General features: G+C 56.1%; 1 protein-coding gene across 2 annotated transcripts in view; it reads right to left on the bottom strand.

Moving 5' to 3' along the window:
• The window catches only part of thoc7 (THO complex 7), a 460,501-nt gene that overhangs the window by 12,192 nt on the left and 429,236 nt on the right, over positions 1-19,073 (bottom strand). The window contains exons 2-3 of one of the 2 annotated variants that reach the window (XM_072472339.1): positions 9,574-9,618; positions 2,714-2,831 (exon numbers count right to left, since the gene is read on the bottom strand). In XM_072472339.1, coding sequence (XP_072328440.1) covers positions 2,714-2,831; positions 9,574-9,613 — 158 coding nt within the window. In that variant the 5' untranslated portion in view covers positions 9,614-9,618. Of the gene's footprint in view, positions 1-2,713; positions 2,832-3,301; positions 3,327-9,573; positions 9,619-19,073 lie in introns of those variants that run through there. The other variant, XM_072472340.1, reaches the window with a different exon arrangement.

The following is a 19,073-nucleotide window of genomic DNA, read 5'->3' as shown; positions in this document are numbered from 1 at the left end:
GGAGGAAAAAGGAAAAAACCGTTATCTTCTACATTGCTAAACATATTATCCATCATTTTTAAAAAATAAATTTAGAGTACCCAATTAATTTTTTCCAATTAAGGGGCAATTCAGCGTGGCCAATCCATCTGGCCTGCGCATCTTTGGGCTGTGGAGGCGAAACCCTCGCAAACACGGGGAGAATATACAAACTCCACACTTCGGCGCCATGAGGCAGCAGTGCTAACCACTACACCACCGTGCTGCACACATTATCCATCATTTTGATAAGCCATTTTGAAAACCCGTGCTTTAAAATTGTGTCTATGAGAAACGTCTGTAACAATAGTGATCAAAGTAAATGCCATTAATAGTTCTTAATTATTTTTCCCACTCAATTACAATTACAAAATCGAATCTAGGCTCCTCACAGAGATATCAGCTACATGAATACCAAAAGGTTAGTATGCAGGTACTGTATGTGATTAGGAAGGCAAATGGAATGAATGTTGGCATTAACTGCAAGCATAAAAGTAGGGAAATGTTGTTGCAATGGTACAGAGTTGGTGAGACCACATCTGGAGTACAGTTTTGATCTTCTTACTTAAGAAAGGAGATAGTTGTGTTAGAAAGAGTTCAGAGAGGATAACTTGACCGATTTCTAGGATGGTGGAAAAGTAGAGTTTTTAAAAATTAAATTTAGAGTACCGAATTCATTTTTTCCAATTAAGGGGCAATTTAGCGTGGCCAATCCCCCTACCGTGCCCAGCTTTGGGTTGTGGGGACAAAACCCATGCAAACACATGGAGAATATGCAAACTCCACACGAACAGTGACCCAGAGCCGGGATCGAACCTGGGACCTCGGCGTCGTGAGGCAGCAGTGCTAGCCACTGCACCGCCGTGCTGCCCTGGAAAAGTAGAGTTGAGGCCACATTCAGGTCAGCCATTACCTTATTAAATGGCAGACCAGGCTCTCAGGGCTGTATAGCCTACTCCTGCTCTTAATTCACATGTCCACAAAACAGCATAACACCAACCACACCTCTTTACATACAAGGGTAAATTTGGACTACAACCACAGTGGCTTCGCAACACTAAAGTTAGAGTGCAGATACAACCTAAATCCAGAATAAAAACACAATGTGACACACAAGGAAAGTATAGTAGAATCAATCCCAGAAAGGCAATTTTTTTTTTTTTAAATTTCAGAGTACCCAATTCATTTTTTCCAATTAAGGGGCAATTTAGCGTGGGCAATTCACCTAGCTTGCACATTTCTGGGTTGTGGGCGCGAAACCCATGCAAACACGGGGAGAATGTGCAAACTCCACACGGACAGTGACCCAGAGCCGGGATCGAACCTGTGACCTCAGCGCCGTGAGGCCGCGGTGCCAACCCACCGCGCCACCGTGCTGCCCTCGGAAAGGCAAATCTTGACCTTAGTTTATACAATGCAAATTTAGTATCAGTACAAAGTGGAAGCCATTAAATAACATAACGTTCCTGAAATTAAATGCGTGATCAAATAATCAAACTAGTGACTTACACAAGTTATTTTTAATTAAATAAATGACCAAAGTGCCAGTAGTCTCCAATGTGGGACAGTGGTTAACACTGCTGCCTCACAGATCCAAGGACCCAGATTCAATTCCGGCCTCGGGTGACTGACTATGTGGAGTTTGCACGTTCTCCCCGTGTCTGCGTGGGTTTGCTCTGGGTGCTCCCGTTTCCTCCAACAGTCCAAAGATGGGCAGGTTAGGTGAACTGGCCATACTAAAATTGCCCCTTAGTGTCCAAAATGTTAGGTAGGGCTATGGGGATAGGTGGAGGCTTGGGCTCAAATAAGGTGTGCTTTCCAAAAGCCGGTGCAGACTCGATGGGCCGAATAGCCTCCTTCTGCACTGTAGGGATTCTATGATTCTATTGGGCAGCACGATAGCATAGTGGTTAGCACAGTTGCTTCACAGCTCCAGGGTCCCAGCTTTGATTCCTGGCTTGGGTCACTGTCTGTGTGGAGTCTGCACTTTCTCCCCGCGTCTGCGTGGGTTTCCTCCGGATGCTCCGATTTCCTCCCACAGTCCAAAGATGTGCAGATTAGGTGGATTGGCCATGATAAATTGCCCTTAAGTGTCCAAAAAAAAAGGTTAGGTGGGGTTACTGGGATAGGGTGGAAGTCTGGGCTTAAATAGGGTGCTCTTTCCAAGAGTCGGTGCAGACGCAATGGATCGAATGGCCTCCTTCTGCACTATAAATTCTATGAAATCTATGAAGTAACAAAATATAATCTATTCTGCCACAGAACACAGTAACTATTCTACTTATGTCCTATTCTTAAAAAAAACTTGCTTGTAGATCAAGACCAAGCAACCCATGGAGTACTATTTCCACCCTGTTAACAACAAATCTTTAGAGATGTGTTACATTTGTTCTCTAGAAACGCTGGACGCATCGTAATTTGACTATGAGCTTGTGGACAAGTGCTTTTAAATATAGCATCAGAGATTGGAAAAATAATTTTTATTAGTGCTCAAACTGTCCTTATTCAATAGAAATACACAAAATGTATTTGGCTTTTAAATTGAACGTGATGTAGTAAATACGATTATAGTCAGTATGAAGCATAAATTTCTACAAATTGAATCTAATGTATTATAATACCTTTCCATGTGTGATCCTTTTACTAAGAGGTCATTGATAAGACATGTTCAACTTAATTAAAACTAATCACATACCCCTCCTCTTGCGATCCTGAATTACACCACTTAATGAAGCTTTTCAGCAGTAGGTTAATGCGTCGATCATCACCAGCACCATCTCCATCAATTAGGAGCCGCTTGCGTATAACTTCATCTGAAATGGAAACATTTTGAGAGGTAATAACACTCAACAGTTTTCCAATCCCATTGGTTTCATTAATATTGAGTGTAACACATTTCCCAGTTTAATAAGATTTGACTTCACTCATAAGCATTTGTAATCATTAGTTTTTATTTTATTGATATCTTCTCTTCACTCCCAATACATTATTCTGAAATCAAGTACAGGGAGCTTCCTTTGTTATTTTTCAAGACTGCATATTCTTGGCAAGCTAGGATTAAAATATGTTGCTGGGACATTCAAAAATTAAGAATTAGGTCAGATCAAGAAGTAATTTTATCACAAAATATAACTTTTAAACAAAACCCATTCTTATTCAAAGCCAACACATTCAGCATCTACCTTCCCACCACCCCTCAACCACTTAAATAACCCAGGAAAATCTCCTATTTGTATATGTTTTTTAACAAAGTAGCTTTATACATAGAAGAATTGATACCTACCTATGTACATGTCCTAAAATCAGCCAATTTGCACGACACAAACTTCATGTTAAAATAACCAAATAATCTGTCTTGTGATGTTGATTGAGCAAGAAATATTGTCCAAGACATCAGGGATAAGCCTATAACGAAAGAGAAAATGCTGGAAAATCTCAACAGGTCTGGCAGCATCTGTAGGGAGAGAAAAGAGCTAACGTTTCAACTCGAAACGTTCGCTCTTTTCTCTCCCTACAGGTGCTGCCAGACCTGCTGAACTTTTCCAGCATTTTCTCTTTCGTTTCAGATTCCAGCATCCGCAGTAATTTGCTTTTATCCAGGAATAACCCTATTGCTCTTCTTTGGAGTAATGCCAAGGGAAGTTTCCAAACCTCATCTGAAAGTCAGCAACTTCGACAGTACAACATTCCCTCAGTACAGCACTGGAATATCAGCTTTGAGTTTTCAGCTCCAGGTTTAGAACATAAGAACTAGGAGCAGGAGTAGGCAATTCATCCCTTGAACCCGCTCTGCCATTCAATACGACCATGACTGATCTCCTTTTGGCCTCAATTCTATTTTCCTGCCCTTTCTCTGTAACCCTTCAACCATTACTAATTAAAAATCTGTCCATTCTCCCTGTGTCTGCATGGGTTTCACCCCCACAACCCAAAGATGTGTTGGTTAGGTGGATTGGCCACAAAACATTGCCCCTTAATTGGGAAAAAAATAATTGGGCACTCTAAATTTATTTAAAAATAAAAATAATTTTTTTTAAAAAATCTATCTCCTCCTTAAATTTACTCAATGTCCCAGCATTCACCGCACTCTGGGGTAGTGAATTCCACAGTTCACAACTCTTTGAGAGAAGTAATTTCTCCTCATCTGTTTTAAATCTGCTACCCTGTATCCTAGAGCTGTGACCTCTCATTCTAGATTGCTCCACAAGAGGAAGCATCTGGTCTATGTCAACTTTGTAAATACCTTTTATCATCTTGTATACCTCAATTAGATCACCTCTCATTCTTATAAATTTGAGAGAGTATAAGCCTAAACTGCTCAATTTATTTTCATAAGACAAACCCCATATCTCTGGAATCAATCTAATTAACCTCCTCTGAATTGTCTCTAATGCGACTACATCCCTCCTCAAATAAGGAGACCAAAACTACATGGTACTCCAGGTGCGGTCTCACCAATGCCTTGCACAGTTGCAGCAACACTTCCCGACGTTTATACTCTATTCTTTTACCTATACAGGCCGAAATTCCATTTGCCTTATAACCTGCTGTACCTACATGCTAGTTTTCTGTGATTTACGCACAAGGACACACAGATCCCTCAGCACCAAAGCACTCTGAAATCTCTCTCCATTTCAATAAGTTGCCTTTCCATTTTTCCGACCAAAATGAGATTGAACCCACAACTTTGACTCAGAGGCGAGAGAGCTACCAATTGAACAATGGCTAATGCTCCCGATAAAATTGATTTGCTTTTAAATAAAAGTGCAATTTTAGGAGTTGTAATAATTGTAGATTTACAGCCAAACAACCACTCCAACACTAAAAATTAACTTTTAAAAGTGTGGTGTCTCATTCCATCTGATTTTAATTATTGTTGGAAATCTTGGAAAACATTTTTTTTTTCCTTCCATCACTTTAGTCTCTCTTAATCCCTCTTTCTTTCTCTCTCTATTTCACTTTCTGTAGATGACTTGGCTTTAACCGTTCTAATTTATACTTGCTGGTTCAGTCTCTGCATGCTTCATTAAGTCTTTACCTGATTGGGTTAAGGAGCTATACTGTTCCTTGCCACCTGCATATCTGCACTGAAATTAATTTCTAATCACTACAAATTCCAGTGCAATAGCCCACAAAAAGCCTGTGAGTAAGTAAATGAATGATGGCACCATTCATTCGTCACTGACCACAAAACCTGGGCCAATATGTTTCTACTAGAACAAACAAGAATCTGTACTGGACCCTATTCGAGGTAATGATGCAGGTCAAGTGGGCAACCTAAAAGTATGGACACATGTTGAAAACAGTAACATCAACATGGTTAAGATTAGTTCAAGAACAAAAGAGGAAAAACAAGCATACTTTCTTTTTTATAAATTCAGAATACCCAATTCATGTTTTTCCAATTAAGGGGCAATTTAGCGTGGCCAATCCACCTACCCTGCACATCTTTTGGGTTGTGGAGGCGAAACCCAAGCAAACACCGGGAGAATGTGAAAACTCCACACGGACACTGACCCACAGCCAGGATTGAACCTGGGACGTCTGCGCCATGAGGCAGCAGTGCTAACCACTGCATCACCGTGCCACCCTAAACAAGAATACTGGACTAGAAAAGGAAAAATAGTAAGATTAAAAGCTTATTTTTGAGTACTCCATTCAGACTTAATTGAAGGAAAAATTGGCAAACTGAAACAATAGATCAGCAATGGAAAACACTTATATAGGAAAGTGGTAGAAGCCTGAGATAATGCAGACACTCAGGGAGTTTGGAGAATTTTCAGGATATAAATTGAATATGGGGAAGAGTGAACTGTTTGTGATGCACCCCGGGGAACAGGGCAGGGGAATAGACGATTTACCGTTGAGGAGGGTAATAAGAGATTTCCGGTATTTAGGGATCCAGGTGGCCAGGAACTGGGGAACATTGCATAAGCTTAACTTGGCACGACTGGTAGAGCAGATGGAAGAGGACTTTAGGAGGTGGGACATGGCGCCCCTGTCATTGGCGGGCAGGGTGCAGGCGGTTAAAATGGTGGTCCTTCCGAGGTTTCTTTTTGTGTTCCAGTACCTCCCTGTACTGATTACAAAGGCCTTTTTTAAGAAGGTGGACAAGAGTATTATGAGCTTTGTGAGGGCTGGAAAGACCCCAAGAGTAAAGAGGGGGTTCCCGCAGCGCAGTAGGGACAGAGGGGGACTGGCACTGCCGAGTCTAAGTGATTATTATTGGGCCGCCAACGTGTCAATGATATGTAAGTGGATGAGGGAAGGGGAAGGAGCGGCGTTGAAAAGACTGGAGATGGCATCCTGTAGGGAAACTAGCCTAAAAGCACTGGCGACAGCGCCGTTGCCGTTCTCCCCGAAGAAATACACCACAAACCCAGTGGTGGTGGCAACTCTGAAAATTTGGGGCAGTGGAGACGACATAAGGGAGTGACGGGTGCCTCAGTGTGGTCCCCGATAAGGAACAACCACAGGTTCGTCCCGGGAAGAATAGATGGGGGATTTAAATCTTGGCAGCGACCAGGAATTGCGAAATTGAAGGACTTGTTCTAAGACGGGACGTTCGCGAGTCTGGGAGCACTGACAGAAAAATATGGGTTGCCACCTGGGAATGCATTTCGCTATATGCAAGTGAGGGCATTTGTGAGGCAACAGGTGAGTGAGTTTCCGCAGCTCCCGGCGCAAGAGATCCAGGACAGAGTGATTTCGGGGGCATGGGTGGGTGATGGTAGGGTGTCAGATATATATAGGGAAATGAGAGACGAGGGGGAGGCGATGGTAGAGGAGCTGAAGGGAAAATGGGAGGAGGAGCTGGGGGAAGAGATTGAGGAGGGGCTGTGGGCAGATGCCCTAAGTAGGGTAAACGCTTCGTCCTCGTGCGCCAGGCTCAGCCTGATACAATTCAAGGTTCTACACAGGGCACATATGACTGGAGCAAGGCTGAGTTGATTTTTTGGAGTGGAGGATAGGTGCGGGAGATGCGCGGGAAGCCCGGCGAACCACACCCACATGTTTTGGTCATGTCCGGTATTGCATGGGTTCTGGGTGGGTATGGCAAAAGTGATTTCAAAGGTGGCGGGGGTCCGAGTCGAACCAGGCTGGGGTTGGCTATATTTGGGGTTGCAGATGAGCCGGGAGTGCAGGAGGCGAGAGAGGCCGATGTTTTGGCCTTTGCGTCCCTAGTAGCCCGGCGAAGGATTCTACTTATGTGGAAAGAAGCTAAACCCCCGGGCGTGGAGGCCTGGATAAACGACATGGCAGGGTTCATAAAATTGGAGCGGATAAAGTACGCACTAAGAGGTTCGGCTCAAGGGTTCACCAGGCGGTGGCAACCGTTCCTCGACTATCTCGCAGAGCGATAAGGGAAAATAGGAAAGGTAGCAGCAGCAACCCAGGGGGGAGGGAGAGGGGGGGGGGGGGGGGGGGGGGGGGGGGGGAGGACTCATTTGGGTCCTCAGGGGTTTTGTGTGTGTTTATATATTAGTTATTTGTATTAGATTTTACGAAGTTATTATTTTAGTTACTATTTCTGTTGTTTCTTATTTTGTTGTTGGCAGTTGCCGTTAGTTAGCATATTATTTATTTTAAAAACGATCAATGTATATATTATTACAAAGTTGTAAAATGGGAAATTTTTGTTTTTGTTTGATCGAAAAACTTTAATAATTTTTTTTTTTTTTTAAAAGGAAAGTGGTAGAAAAATTACAGAATCAGATAGGTCAACATAAAAGAACATTTCAAAAGCTGGAATCACTTGGGTGAATAGACTCAAATTTTAAACTAAAATGTATTTAACACAGGGCAGCACGGTGGCGCATTGGGTTAGCCCTGCTGCGTGATGCTGAGGTCCCAGGTTCTATCCCAGCTCTGGGGTCACTGTCCGAGTGGAGTTTGTACATTGTCCCCGTGTTTGCGTGGATTTTGCCCCTACAACCCAAAGATATGCAGGCTAGGTGGATTGGCCACACTAAATTGCCCCTTAATTGGAAAAAAAATGAATTGGGTACTTTCAATTTATTTCTTTTAATGTATTTAACACTTGTAGATCCAGTAATAATGTAAAAATGTAGGAAAGCTACTAAACATATTAGAAAGAGATTAAAAAGGCTAAGAGGTAATATGAGGGAAAGTTAGCAAGAGGCCGGAAAGTGGAGCTGAGTCCACAAAAGATCAGCCATGATCTCATTGAATGGTGGAGCAGGCTCGAGGGGCCAGATGGCCTACTCCTGCTCCTAGTTCTTATGTTTCTCATAGGGCACAAGCAAGAACTGTAGACGTAGGAATAGCACCTCCAAGAGGTGCAGATGACATAATTTGTAATAGAGAAGGAAGGAATTGCATCACAATGTTCGAACTCCAGGATGTCATATTTGGGAGGTACCAAACCCCACCCCAGAAGTTTCAAGGTAAAGTTTGCACCGCATTGCCTGGGATGTGTAAATTTCCCCTGGGCAATTGCCCTGCATGAAAAACATCTGAAATGTAATTTCAATCACAAACTTAAGATGGTTCAATGTGTTACATCAGTAGCTGCCCTTAAAAAGCATTAAAAACACTTCGAACTTCCGGGTAACTATTCTACAGACCTGCAGTAAACCTCCACGAGACTTCCCCAAGCCCAAACTGCCACGGTACCCTCCCAAGCCCATACCACACAAGGGCTCTGGCCGCCACCACCCCCCCGTTAAAGGGTGTGATTTCACACCATCGCCCCCTCAGAGGCCTGACCCATTTAAGACCTAACCGCCCCCCCACTCCCTCTATTCCCCCTTCCCCCACTCCCTCTACTCCCCACTCCCCTCCCCCTATTCCCACCACCACCACCCCACTCCCTCTATTCCCACCTCTCCCTATTCCCACCAACCCCTCCATTCCAAATCCCTCTATCCCCCCACCACCTCTATTGCCCCACCACCCCAACTCCCTCTATTTCCCCCACCACTCCTCTATTCGCCCTCGCCACCCCCACTCCCTCTATTCGCCCTCGCCACCCCCACTCCCTCTATTCGCCCTCGCCACCCCCCACTCCCTCTATTCGCCCTCGCCAACCCCCCACTCCCTCTATTCGCCCTCGCCACCCCCCCACTCCCCTCTATTCGCCCTCGCCACCCCCCACTCCCTCTATTCGCCCTCGCCACCCCCCACTCCCTATTCGCCCCCCTCCCCCAATGGGGCAGGGTGGGTTGCAGGGAGCTGTCTTTGAAACGCTGCATGTGGGGAGTGAAGCTTTTCTTCAATTCATTCCCGTTCGCCTGCGGGATGTCTGGCTCTCCGACAGCATCCCCGCTGAGTGAACCCTCCTCTATTTTGCCTCTATAAGGTCCCGGACGTACTAAACACAAAAAAGTGGCCTGTTAACCGGGTCACAAATGTCCAGGAACCGGGCCGCCAGAGGCCGGCACTTCCCCGGCGCGACCCAGAACGGGAGGCCGTGGCTGCAGCCGGCTTGAGGCCGCGGTCACAAGCCCATTAACGGACGAGAACCCAAACCGAGGACCCGGGGCCGGGGAGCAGAATCCAGCGCCCGAGAGTGAGGGAAGAGAAAGGTCATACCGTCTGTCACCGACATGGCGGCGCCGAGCCAGGTCAACATGACGGAAGGCAGGGGGAGGGGCTAGAGAGGGGGTGGGGGAGGGGCTAGAGAGGGGGTGGGGAGGGGCTAGAGAGGGGGTGGGGGAGGAGTGAGGGAGGGGTTAGAGAGAGGGTGGGGGAGGGGTTAGAGAGACGGTGGGGGAGGGGTTAGAGAGAGGGTGGGGGAGGGGTTAGAGAGAGGGTGGGGGAGGGGTTAGAGAGAGGGTGGGGCGGGGTTAGAGAGAGGGTGGGGGAGGGGTTAGAGAGTGGGTGGGGGAGGGGTTAGAGAGTGGGTGGGGGAGGGGTTAGGGAGTGGGTGGGGAGGGGTTAGGGAGTGGGTGGGGAGGGGTTAGAGAGAGGGGGAGGGGTTAGAGAGAGGGGGAGGGGTTAGAGAGAGGGTGGGGGAGGGGTTAGAGAGAGGTTGGGGGAGGGGTTAGAGAGAGGGTGGGGGAGGGGTTAGAGAGAGGGTTGGGAGGGGTTAGAGAGAGGGTGGGGGAGGGGGCCAGAGAGAGAGGGTGGGGGAGGGGCGAGAGAGAGGGTGGGGGAGGGGCTAGAGAGAGGGTGGGGGAGGGGCTAGAGAGAGGGTGGGGGAGGGGCTAGAGAGAGGGTGGGGGAGGGGCTAGAGAGAGGGTGGGGGAGGGGCTAGAGAGAGGGTGGGGGAGGGGCTAGAGAGAGGGTGGGGAGGGGGAGGGGCTAGAGAGAGGGTGGGGAGCGGGAGGGGCTAGAGAGAGGGTGGGGAGGGGGAGGGGCTAGAGAGAGGGTGGGGGGGGCCAGAGAGAGGGTGGGGGGGGGGCCAGAGAGAGGGTGGGGGGGGGCCAGAGGAGAGGGTGGGGGGGGCAGAGAGAGGGTGGGGGGGGGCCAGAGAGAGGGTGGGGGGGGGGCCAGAGAGAGGGGTGGGGGGGGGCCAGAGAGAGGGTGGGGGAGGGGCCAGAGAGAGGGTGGGGGAGGGGCTAGAGAGAGGGTGGGGGAGGGGCTAGAGTGAGTGTGGGGGAGGGGCTAGAGAGAGGGTGGGGGAGGGGCTAGAGAGAGGGTGGGGAGGGGATAGAGAGAGGGTGGGGGAGAGGCTAGAGAGAGGGTGGGGGAGGGGCTAGAGAGAGGGTGGGGGAGTGGCTAGAGAGAGGGTGGGGAGGGGCTAGAGAGAGAGAGGGGTTAGAGAGAGGGTGGGGAGGAGTGAGGGAGGGGCTAGAGAGAGGGTGGGGGGGGGCCAGAGAGAGGGTGGGGGGGGGCCAGAGAGAGGGTGGGGGGGGGCCAGAGAGAGGGTGGGGGGGGCCAGAGAGAGGGTGGGGGAGGGGCCAGAGAGAGGGTGGGGGAGGGGCTAGAGAGAGGGTGGGGGAGGGGCTAGAGTGAGTGTGGGGGAGGGGCTAGAGAGAGGGTGGGGGGAGGGGCTAGAGAGAGGGTGGGGAGGGGGATAGAGAGAGGGTGGGGGAGAGGCTAGAGAGAGGGTGGGGGAGGGGCTAGAGAGAGGGTGGGGGAGTGGCTAGAGAGAGGGTGGGGAGGGGCTAGAGAGAGAGAGGGGTTAGAGAGAGGGTGGGGAGGAGTGAGGAGGGGCTAGAGAGAGGGTGGGGGAGGGGCTAGAGAGAGTGGTGGGGAGGGGATAGAGAGAGGGTGGGGGAGAGGCTAGAGAGAGGGTGGGGGAGGGGCTAGAGAGAGGGTGGGGGAGTGGCTAGAGAGAGGGTGGGGAGGGGCTAGAGAGAGAGAGGGGTTAGAGAGAGGGTGGGGAGGAGTGAGGGAGGGGTTAGAGAGAGGGTGGGGGAGGGGTTAGAGAGAGGGTGGGGGAGGGGTTAGAGAGAGGGTGGGGGAGGGGTTAGAGAGAGGGTGGGGGAGGGGTTAGAAAGAGGGTGGGGGAGGGGGTTAGAGAGAGGGTGGGGGAGGGGTTAGAGAGAGGGTGGGGGAGGGGTTAGAGAGAGGGTGGGGGAGGGGTTAGAGAGGGGGTGGGGGAGGGGTTAGAGAGAGGGTGGGGAGGGGTTAGAGAGAGGGTGGGGGAGGGGTTAGAGAGAGGGAGGGGGAGGGTTAGAGAGAGGGAGGGGGAGGGGTTTGAGAGAGGGTGGGGGAGGGGTTAGAGAGAGGGTGGGGGAGGGGTTAGAGAGAGGGTGGGGGAGGGATTAGAGAGAGAGGGTGGGGGAGGGATCAGAGAGAGAGGGTGGGGGAGGGGCTAGAGAGAGAGTGGTGGAGGGGCTAGAGAGAGGGGTGGGGGAGGGGCTAGAGAGAGAGTGGGGGAGGGGCTAGAGAGAGGGTGGGGAGGGGCTTAGAGAGAGGGTGGGGGGAGGGCTAGAGAGAGGGTGGGGGAGGGGCTAGAGAGAGGGTGGGGGAGGGGCTAGAGAGAGGGTGGGGGAGGGGCTAGAGAGAGGGTGGGGGAGGGGCTAGAGAGAGGGTGGGGGAGGGGCTAGAGAGAGGGTGGGGGAGGGGCTAGAGAGAGAGGGGTTAGAGAGAGAGAGAGGGAGGGGTTAGGGAGGGGAGAGGGAGGGGTTAGGGAGGGGAGAGGGAGGGGTTAGGGAGGGGAGAGGGAGGGGTTAGGGAGGGGAGAGGGAGGGGTTAGGGAGGGGAGAGGGAGGGGTTAGGGAGGGGAGAGGGAGGGGTTAGGGAGGGGTAAGGGAGGGGAGGGGTAAGGGAGGGAGAGGGAGGGGTTAGGGAGGGGAGAGGGAGGGGTTAGGGAGGGAGGGGAGAGGGAGGGGTTAGGGAGGGAGGGGAGAGGGAGGGGAGAGGGAGGGGAGAGGGAGGGGTTAGGGAGGGGAGAGGGAGGGGTTAGGGAGGGGAGAGGGAGGGGTTAGGAGGGGAGAGGGAGGGGTTAGGGAGGGGAGAGGGAGGGGCCTGGGGAGAGGGAGGGGTTAGAGAGAGAGAGGGGGGTTAGAGAGAGAGAGAGAGGGGTTACAGAGAGAGAGAGAGGGGTTAGAGAGAGGGTGGGGGAGGAGTGAGGGAGGGTTACGAGAGAGGGTGGGGGAGGGGTTAGAGAGAGGGTGGGGGGAGGGGTTAGAGAGAGGGTGGGGGAGGGGTTAGAGAGAGGGTGGGGGAGGGGTTAGAGAGAGGGTGGGGGAGGGGGTTAGAGAGAGGGTGGGGGAGGGGTTAGAGAGAGGGTGGGGAGGGGTTAGAGAGAGGGTGGGGAGGGGTTAGAGAGAGGGTGGGGGGGCTAGAGAGAGGGTGGGGGGGGCTAGAGAGAGGGTGGGGGGGGCTAGAGAGAGGGTGGGGGGGGGGCTAGAGAGAGGGTGGGGGGGGGCTAGAGAGAGGGTGGGGGAGGGGCTAGAGAGAGGGTGGGGGAGGGGCTAGAGAGAGGGTGGGGGAGGGGCTAGAGAGAGGGTGGGGGAGAGGCTAGAGAGAGGGTGGGGGAGGGGATAGAGAGAGGGTGGGGGAGGGGCTAGAGAGAGGGTGGGGGAGGGGCTAGAGAGAGGGTGGGGGAGGGGCTAGAGAGAGGGTGGGGGAGGGGCTAGAGAGAGAGAGGGGTTAGAGAGAGGGTGGGGAGGAGTGAGGAGGGGTTAGAGAGAGGGTGGGGGAGGGGTTAGAGAGAGGGTGGGGGAGGGGTTAGAGAGAGGGTGGGGAGGGGTTAGAGAGAGTGTGGGGGAGGGGTTAGAGAGAGGGTGGGGGAGGGGTTAGAGAGAGGGTGGGGGAGGGGTTAGAGAGAGGGAGGGGCTAGAGAGAGGGTGGGGGAGGGGCTAGAGTGAGTGTGGGGAGGGGCTAGAGAGAGGGTGGGGGAGGGGCTAGAGAGAGGGGTGGGGGAGGGGCTAGAGAGAGGGTGGGGGAGTGGCTAGAGAGAGGGTGGGGAGGGGCTAGAGAGAGAGAGGGGTTAGAGAGAGGGTGGGAGGAGTGAGGGAGGGGTTAGAGAGAGGGTGGGGAAGGGGGTTAGAGAGAGGGTGGGGGAGGGGTTTAGAGAGAGGGTGGGGGAGGGGTTAGAGAGAGGGTGGGGGAGGGGTTAGAGAGAGGGTGGGGGAGGGGTTAGAGAGAGGGTGGGGGAGGGGTTAGAGAGAGGGTGGGGAGGGGTAGAGAGAGGGTGGGGGAGGGGTTAGAGAGAGGGTGGGGGAGGGGTTAGAGAGAGGGAGGGGGAGGGGTTTGAGAGAGGGTGGGGGAGGGTTAGAGAGAGGGTGGGGGAGGGGTTAGAGAGAGGGTGGGGGAGGGATTAGAGAGAGAGGGTGGGGAGGGATCAGAGAGAGAGGGTGGGGGAGGGGCTAGAGAGAGAGTGGGTGGGAGGGGCTAGAGAGAGAGGGGTGGGGAGGGGCTAGAGAGAGGGTGGGGGAGGGGCTAGAGAGAGGGTGGGGGAGGGGCTAGAGAGAGGGTGGGGGAGGGGCTAGAGAGAGGGTGGGGAGGGGCTAGAGAGAGGGCGGGGGGCTAGAGAGAGGGCGGGGGGGCTTAGAGAGAGGGCGGGGGGGCTAGAGAGAGGGTGGGGGAGGGGCTAGAGAGAGGGTGGGGAGGGGCTAGAGAGAGGGTGGGGTAGGGGCTAGAGAGAGGGTGGGGAGGGGCTAGAGAGAGGGTGGGGGAGGGGCTAGAGAGAGGGCGGGGGAGGGGCTAGAGAGAGGGTGGGGGAGGGCTAGAGAGAGGGTGGGGGAGGGGCTAGAGAGAGGGTGGGAGAGGGGCTAGAGAGAGGGTGGGGGAGGGGCTAGAGAGAGGGTGGGGGAGGGGCTAGAGAGAGGGTGGGGAGGGGCTAGAGAGAGGATGGGGGAGGGGCTAGAGAGAGGGTGGGGGAGGGGCTAGAGAGAGGGTGGGGTGGGGCTAGAGAGAGGGTTGGGAGGGGCTAGAGAGAGGGTGGGGAGGGGCTAGAGAGAGGGGTTAGAGAGAGAGAGAGAGGGGTTAGGGAGGGAGAGGGAGGGGTTAGGGAGGGGAGAGGGAGGGGTTAGGGAGGGGAGAGGAGGGGTTAGGGAGGGGAGAGGGAGGGGTTAGGGAGGGGGAGAGGGAGGGGTTAGGGAGGGGAGAGGGAGGGGTTAGGGAGGGGAGAGGGAGGGGTTAGGGAGGGGTAAGGGAGGGGAGGGGTAAGGGATGGGAGAGGGAGGGGTTAGGGAGGGGAGAGGGAGGGGTTAGGGAGGGGAGAGGGAGGGGTTCGGGAGGGAGGGGAGAGGGAGGGGTTAGGGAGGGAGGGAGAGGGAGGGAGAGGGAGGGGTTAGGGAGGGGAGAGGGAGGGGTTAGGGAGGGGAGAGGGAGGGGTTAGGGAGGGGAGAGGGAGGGTTAGGGAGGGGAGAGGGAGGGGTTAGGGAGGGGAGAGGGAGGGGTTAGGGAGGGGAGAGGGATGGGCTGGGGAGAGGAGGGGTTAGAGAGAGAGAGAGGGGTTAGAGAGAGAGAGAGAGGGGTTACAGAGAGAGAGAGAGGGGTTAGAGAGAGGGTGGGGGAGGAGTGAGGGAGGAGTGAGGGAGGGGTTAGAGAGAGGGTGGGGGGAGGGGTTAGAGAGAGGGTGGGGGAGGGGTTAGAGAGAGGGTGGGGGAGGGGTTAGAGAGAGGGTGGGGGAGGGGTAAGAGAGAGGGTGGGGGAGGGGTTAGAGAGAGGGTGGGGGAGGGGTTAGAGAGGAGGGTGGGGAGGGGGTTAGAGAGAGGGTGGGGGGGGGCTAGAGAGAGGGTGGGGGGGCTAGAGAGAGGGTGGGGGGGGCTAGAGAGAGGGTGGGGGAGGGGCTAGAGAGAGGGTGGGGGAGGGGCTAGAGAGAGGGTGGGGGAGGGGCTAGAGAGAGGGTGGGGGAGGGGGCTAGAGAGAGGGTGGGGAGGGGATAGAGAGAGGGTGGGGGAGGGGATAGAGAGAGGGGTGGGGGAGGGGGCTAGAGAGAGGGTGGGGGAGGGGCTAGAGAGAGGGTGGTGGAGGGGCTAGAGAGAGGGTGGGGGAGGGGCTAGAGAGAGGGTGGGGGAGGGGCTAGAGAGAGGGTGGGGGAGGGGGCTAGAGAGAGGGTGGGGAGGGGCTAGAGAGAGAGAGGGGTTAGAGAGAGGGTGGGGAGGAGTGAGGGAGGGGTTAGAGAGAGGGTGAGGGAGGGGTTAGAGAGAGGGTGGGGGAGGGGTTAGAGAGAGGGTGGGGGAGGGGTTAGAGAGAGGGTGGGGAGGGGTTAGAGGAGGGTGGGGGAGGGGTTAGAGAGAGTGTGGGGGAGGGGTTAGAGAGAGGGTGGGGGGAGGGGTTAGAGAGAGGGTGGGGGAGGGTTAGAGAGAGGATGGGGGAGGGGTTAGAGAGAGGGAGGGGTTAGAGAGAGGATGGGGAGGCTTAGAGAGAGGGTGGGTGAGGGGTTAGAGAGAGGGTGGGGGAGGGGTTAGAGAGAGGGAGGGGTTAGACAGAGGGTGGGGGAGGGGGTTAGAGAGAGGGTGGGGGGAGGGGTTAGAGAGAGGGAGGGGTTAGACAGAGGGTGGGGGGAGGGGTTAGAGAGAGGGTGGGGGTGGGGGAGGGGTTAGAGAGAGGGTGGGGGAGGGGTTAGAGAGAGGGTGGGGGAGGGGTTACAGAGAGGGTGGGGGAGGGGTTAGAGAGAGGGTGGGGGTGGGGGAGGGGTTAGAGAGAGGGTGGGGGTGGGGGAGGGGTTAGAGAGAGGGTGGGGGAGGGGTTAGAGAGAGGGTGGGGGAGGGGTTAGAGAGAGGGTGGGGGAGGGATCAGAGAGAGAGGGTGGGGGAGGGGCTAGAGAGAGGTGGGGGAGGGGCTAGAGAGAGGGTGGGGGAGGGCTAGAGAGAGGGTGGGGGAGGGGCTAGAGAGAGGGTGGGGGAGGGGCTAGAGAGAGGGTGGGGGAGGGGCTAGAGAGAGGGTGGGGAGGGGCTAGAGAGATGGTGGGGAGGGGCTAGAGAGAGGGTGGGAGGGGCTAGAGAGAGGGTGGGGGAGGGGCTAGAGGAGAGAGTGGGGGAGGGGCTAGAGAGAGAGTGGGGGGAGGGGCTAGAGAGAGGGTGGGGGAGGGGGCTAGAGAGAGGGTGGGGGAGGGGCTAGAGTGAGGGTGGGGGAGGGGCTAGAGAGAGGGTGGGGGAGGGCAAGAGAGAGGGTGGGGGAGGGGCAAGAGAGAGGGTGGGGGGAGGGCAAGAGAGAGGGTGGGGGAGGGGCGAGAGAGGGTGGGGGAGGGGCGAGAGAGGGGTGGGGGAGGGGCTAGAGAGGGTGGGGGAGGGGCGAGAGAGAGGGTGGGGGAGGGGCGAGAGAGGGGTGGGGGAGGGGCTAGAGAGGGTGGAGGAGGGGCTAGAGAGAGGGTGGGGGAGGGGCTAGAGAGAGGGTGGGGAAGGGCTAGAGAGAGGGTGGGGGAGGGGCTAGAGAGAGGGTGGGAGGGGGGCTAGAGAGAGGGTGGGGAGGGGCTAGAGAGAGGGTGGAGAGGGGCTAGAGAGAGGGTGGGGAGGGGCTAGGAGAGAGGGTGGGGGAGGGGCTAGAGAGAGGGTGGGGGAGGGGCTAGAGAGAGGGTGGGGGAGGGGCTAGAGAGAGGGTGGGGGAGGGGCTAGAGAGAGAGGGGTTAGAGAGAGAGAGAGAGGGGTTAGGGAGGGGAGAGGGAGGGGTTAGGGAGGGAGAGAGGGAGGGGTTAGGGAGGGGAGAGGGAGGGGTTAGGGAGGGGAGAGGGAGGGGTTAGGGAGGGAGGGGAGAGGGGAGGAGGGGAGAGGGAGGGGAGGGGAGAGGGAGGGAGGGGAGAGGGAGGGGTTAGGGAGGGGAGGGAGAGGGAGGGGAGAGGGAGGGGAGAGGGAGGGGAGAGGGAGGGGAGGGGGAGGGGTTAGGGAGGTGAGAGGGAGGGGTTAGGGAGGGGAGAGGGAGGGGGGAGGGGAGAGGGAGAGGAGGGGGAGGGGAGGGGGAGGGGGAGGGGAGGGGGAGGGGAGAGGGAGGGGAGGGGAGAGGGAGGGGAGGGGGAGAGGGAGGGAGAGGGAGGGGAGAGGGAGGGGAGAGGGAGGGGGGAGGGGGAGGGGAGAGGAGGGGGGAGGGGAGAGGGAGGGGGGAGGGGGGAGGGGGGAGGGGAGAGGGAGGGAGAGGGAGGGGAGAGGGAGGGGGGAGGGGAGAGGGAGGAGGGAGGGGGGAGGGAGAGCGAGGGGGAGAGGGAGGGGTTAGGGAGGGGAGAGGGAGGGGGGAGGGAGAGGGGAGGGGGAGGGAGGGGGAGGGAGGAGGGAGGGGGAGGGAGGGAGGGGGGGAGAGAGAGGGAGGGGTTAGTGAGGGGAGAGGGAGGGGTTAGGGAGGGGAGAGGGAGGGGAGAGGGGAGGGGTTAGGGAGGGGAGAGGGAGGTGTTAGGGAGGGAGAGGGAGGGGTTAGGGAGGGGGAGGGGAGAGGGAGGGTTAGGGAGGTGGAGAGGGGAGAGGGAGGGGTTAGGGAGGGGTTAGGGAGGGGAGAAGGGAGGGGAGAGGGGGGTTAGGGAGGGGAGAGGGAGGGGTTGGGGAGGGGGGTTAGGGAGGGGATAGGGAGGGGTTAGGGAGGGGTAGGAGGGGAGGGGGGTTAGGGAGGGGAGAGGGAGAGGTTAGGGAGGGGAGAGGGAGGGGTTAGGGAGGGGAGACGGAGGGGTTAGGGAAGGGAGAGGGAGGGGGTTAGGGGGGGAGAGGGAGGGGTTAGGGAGGGGAGAGGGAGGGTTAGGGAAGGGGAGAGGGAGGGGGTTAGGGAAGGAGAGGGTGGGGTTAGGGAAGGGAGAGGGAGGGGTTAGGGAAGGGAGAGGGAGAGGGGTTAGGGAGGGGGTGAGGGTGGGGAGGAGGGGAGGGTTTAGGGAGGGGAGAGGGAGGGGTTAGGGAGGGGGAGAGGGAGGGGGAGAGGGAGGGGTTAGGGAGGGGAGAGGGAGGGGTTAGAGAGGGGAGAGGGGTGGGGGTTAGGGGGAGGGGGAGTGGGAGGGGGGTTAGGGAGGGGAGTGGGGAGGGGGTTAGGGAGGGAGAGGGAGGGGTGGGTTGGGTGGGAGAGGTGGGGTTAGGGAGGGGGAGTGGGAGGGGGTTTGGGTAGGGAGGGAGGGGTGGGGTTAGGGAGGGAGGGGAGAGGAGTGGTTAGGGAGGGAGGGAGGGAGAGGGAGGGGTTAGGAGGGTGGGGAGGGGGAGGGGTTAGGGTGGGAGGGGAGAGGGAGGGGTTAGGGGAGGGAGGGGGTTAGGGAGGGAGGGGGAGAGGGAGGGGTTTGGGAGGGAGGGGAGAGGGAGGGGGAGGGAGGGGAGGGAGGGGTTAGGGAGGGGAGGGTGAGAGGGTGGGGTAGGGAGGGTGGGGAGAGGGAGGGGTTAGGGAGGGAGGGGAGAGGGAGGGGTTAGAGAGGAGGGGTTAGGGAGGGAGGGGAGAGGGAGGGGTTAGGGAGGGAGGGGAGAGGGAGGGGTTAGGGAGGGAGGGAGAGGGAGGGGTTAGGGAGGGAGGGGAGAATGAGGGGTTAGGGTGGGAGGGGAGAGGGAGGGGGGATAGGGAGGAGGGGAGAGGGGTGGGGTTAGGGAGGGAGGGAGAGGGAGGGGTAAGGGAGAGGGGGGTAAAGGGAGGAGGGGGTTAGGGAGGGGATGAGGAAGGGTTAGGGTGGGGAGAGGGAGGGGTTAGGGAGGGGAGAGGGAGGGGTTAGGGTGGGGAGAGGGAGGGGTTAGGGAGGGAGGGGAGAGGGGGGGGTTAGGGAGGAGGGGAGAGGGAGGGGTTAGGGAGGGAGGGAGGGG

The sequence above is a fragment of the Scyliorhinus torazame genome, chromosome 13, assembly GCF_047496885.1.
Source record: "Scyliorhinus torazame isolate Kashiwa2021f chromosome 13, sScyTor2.1, whole genome shotgun sequence".
NCBI classification, from domain to species: Eukaryota; Metazoa; Chordata; class Chondrichthyes; order Carcharhiniformes; family Scyliorhinidae; genus Scyliorhinus; species Scyliorhinus torazame.
This window is presented reverse-complemented; position numbering and strand designations above follow the sequence as displayed.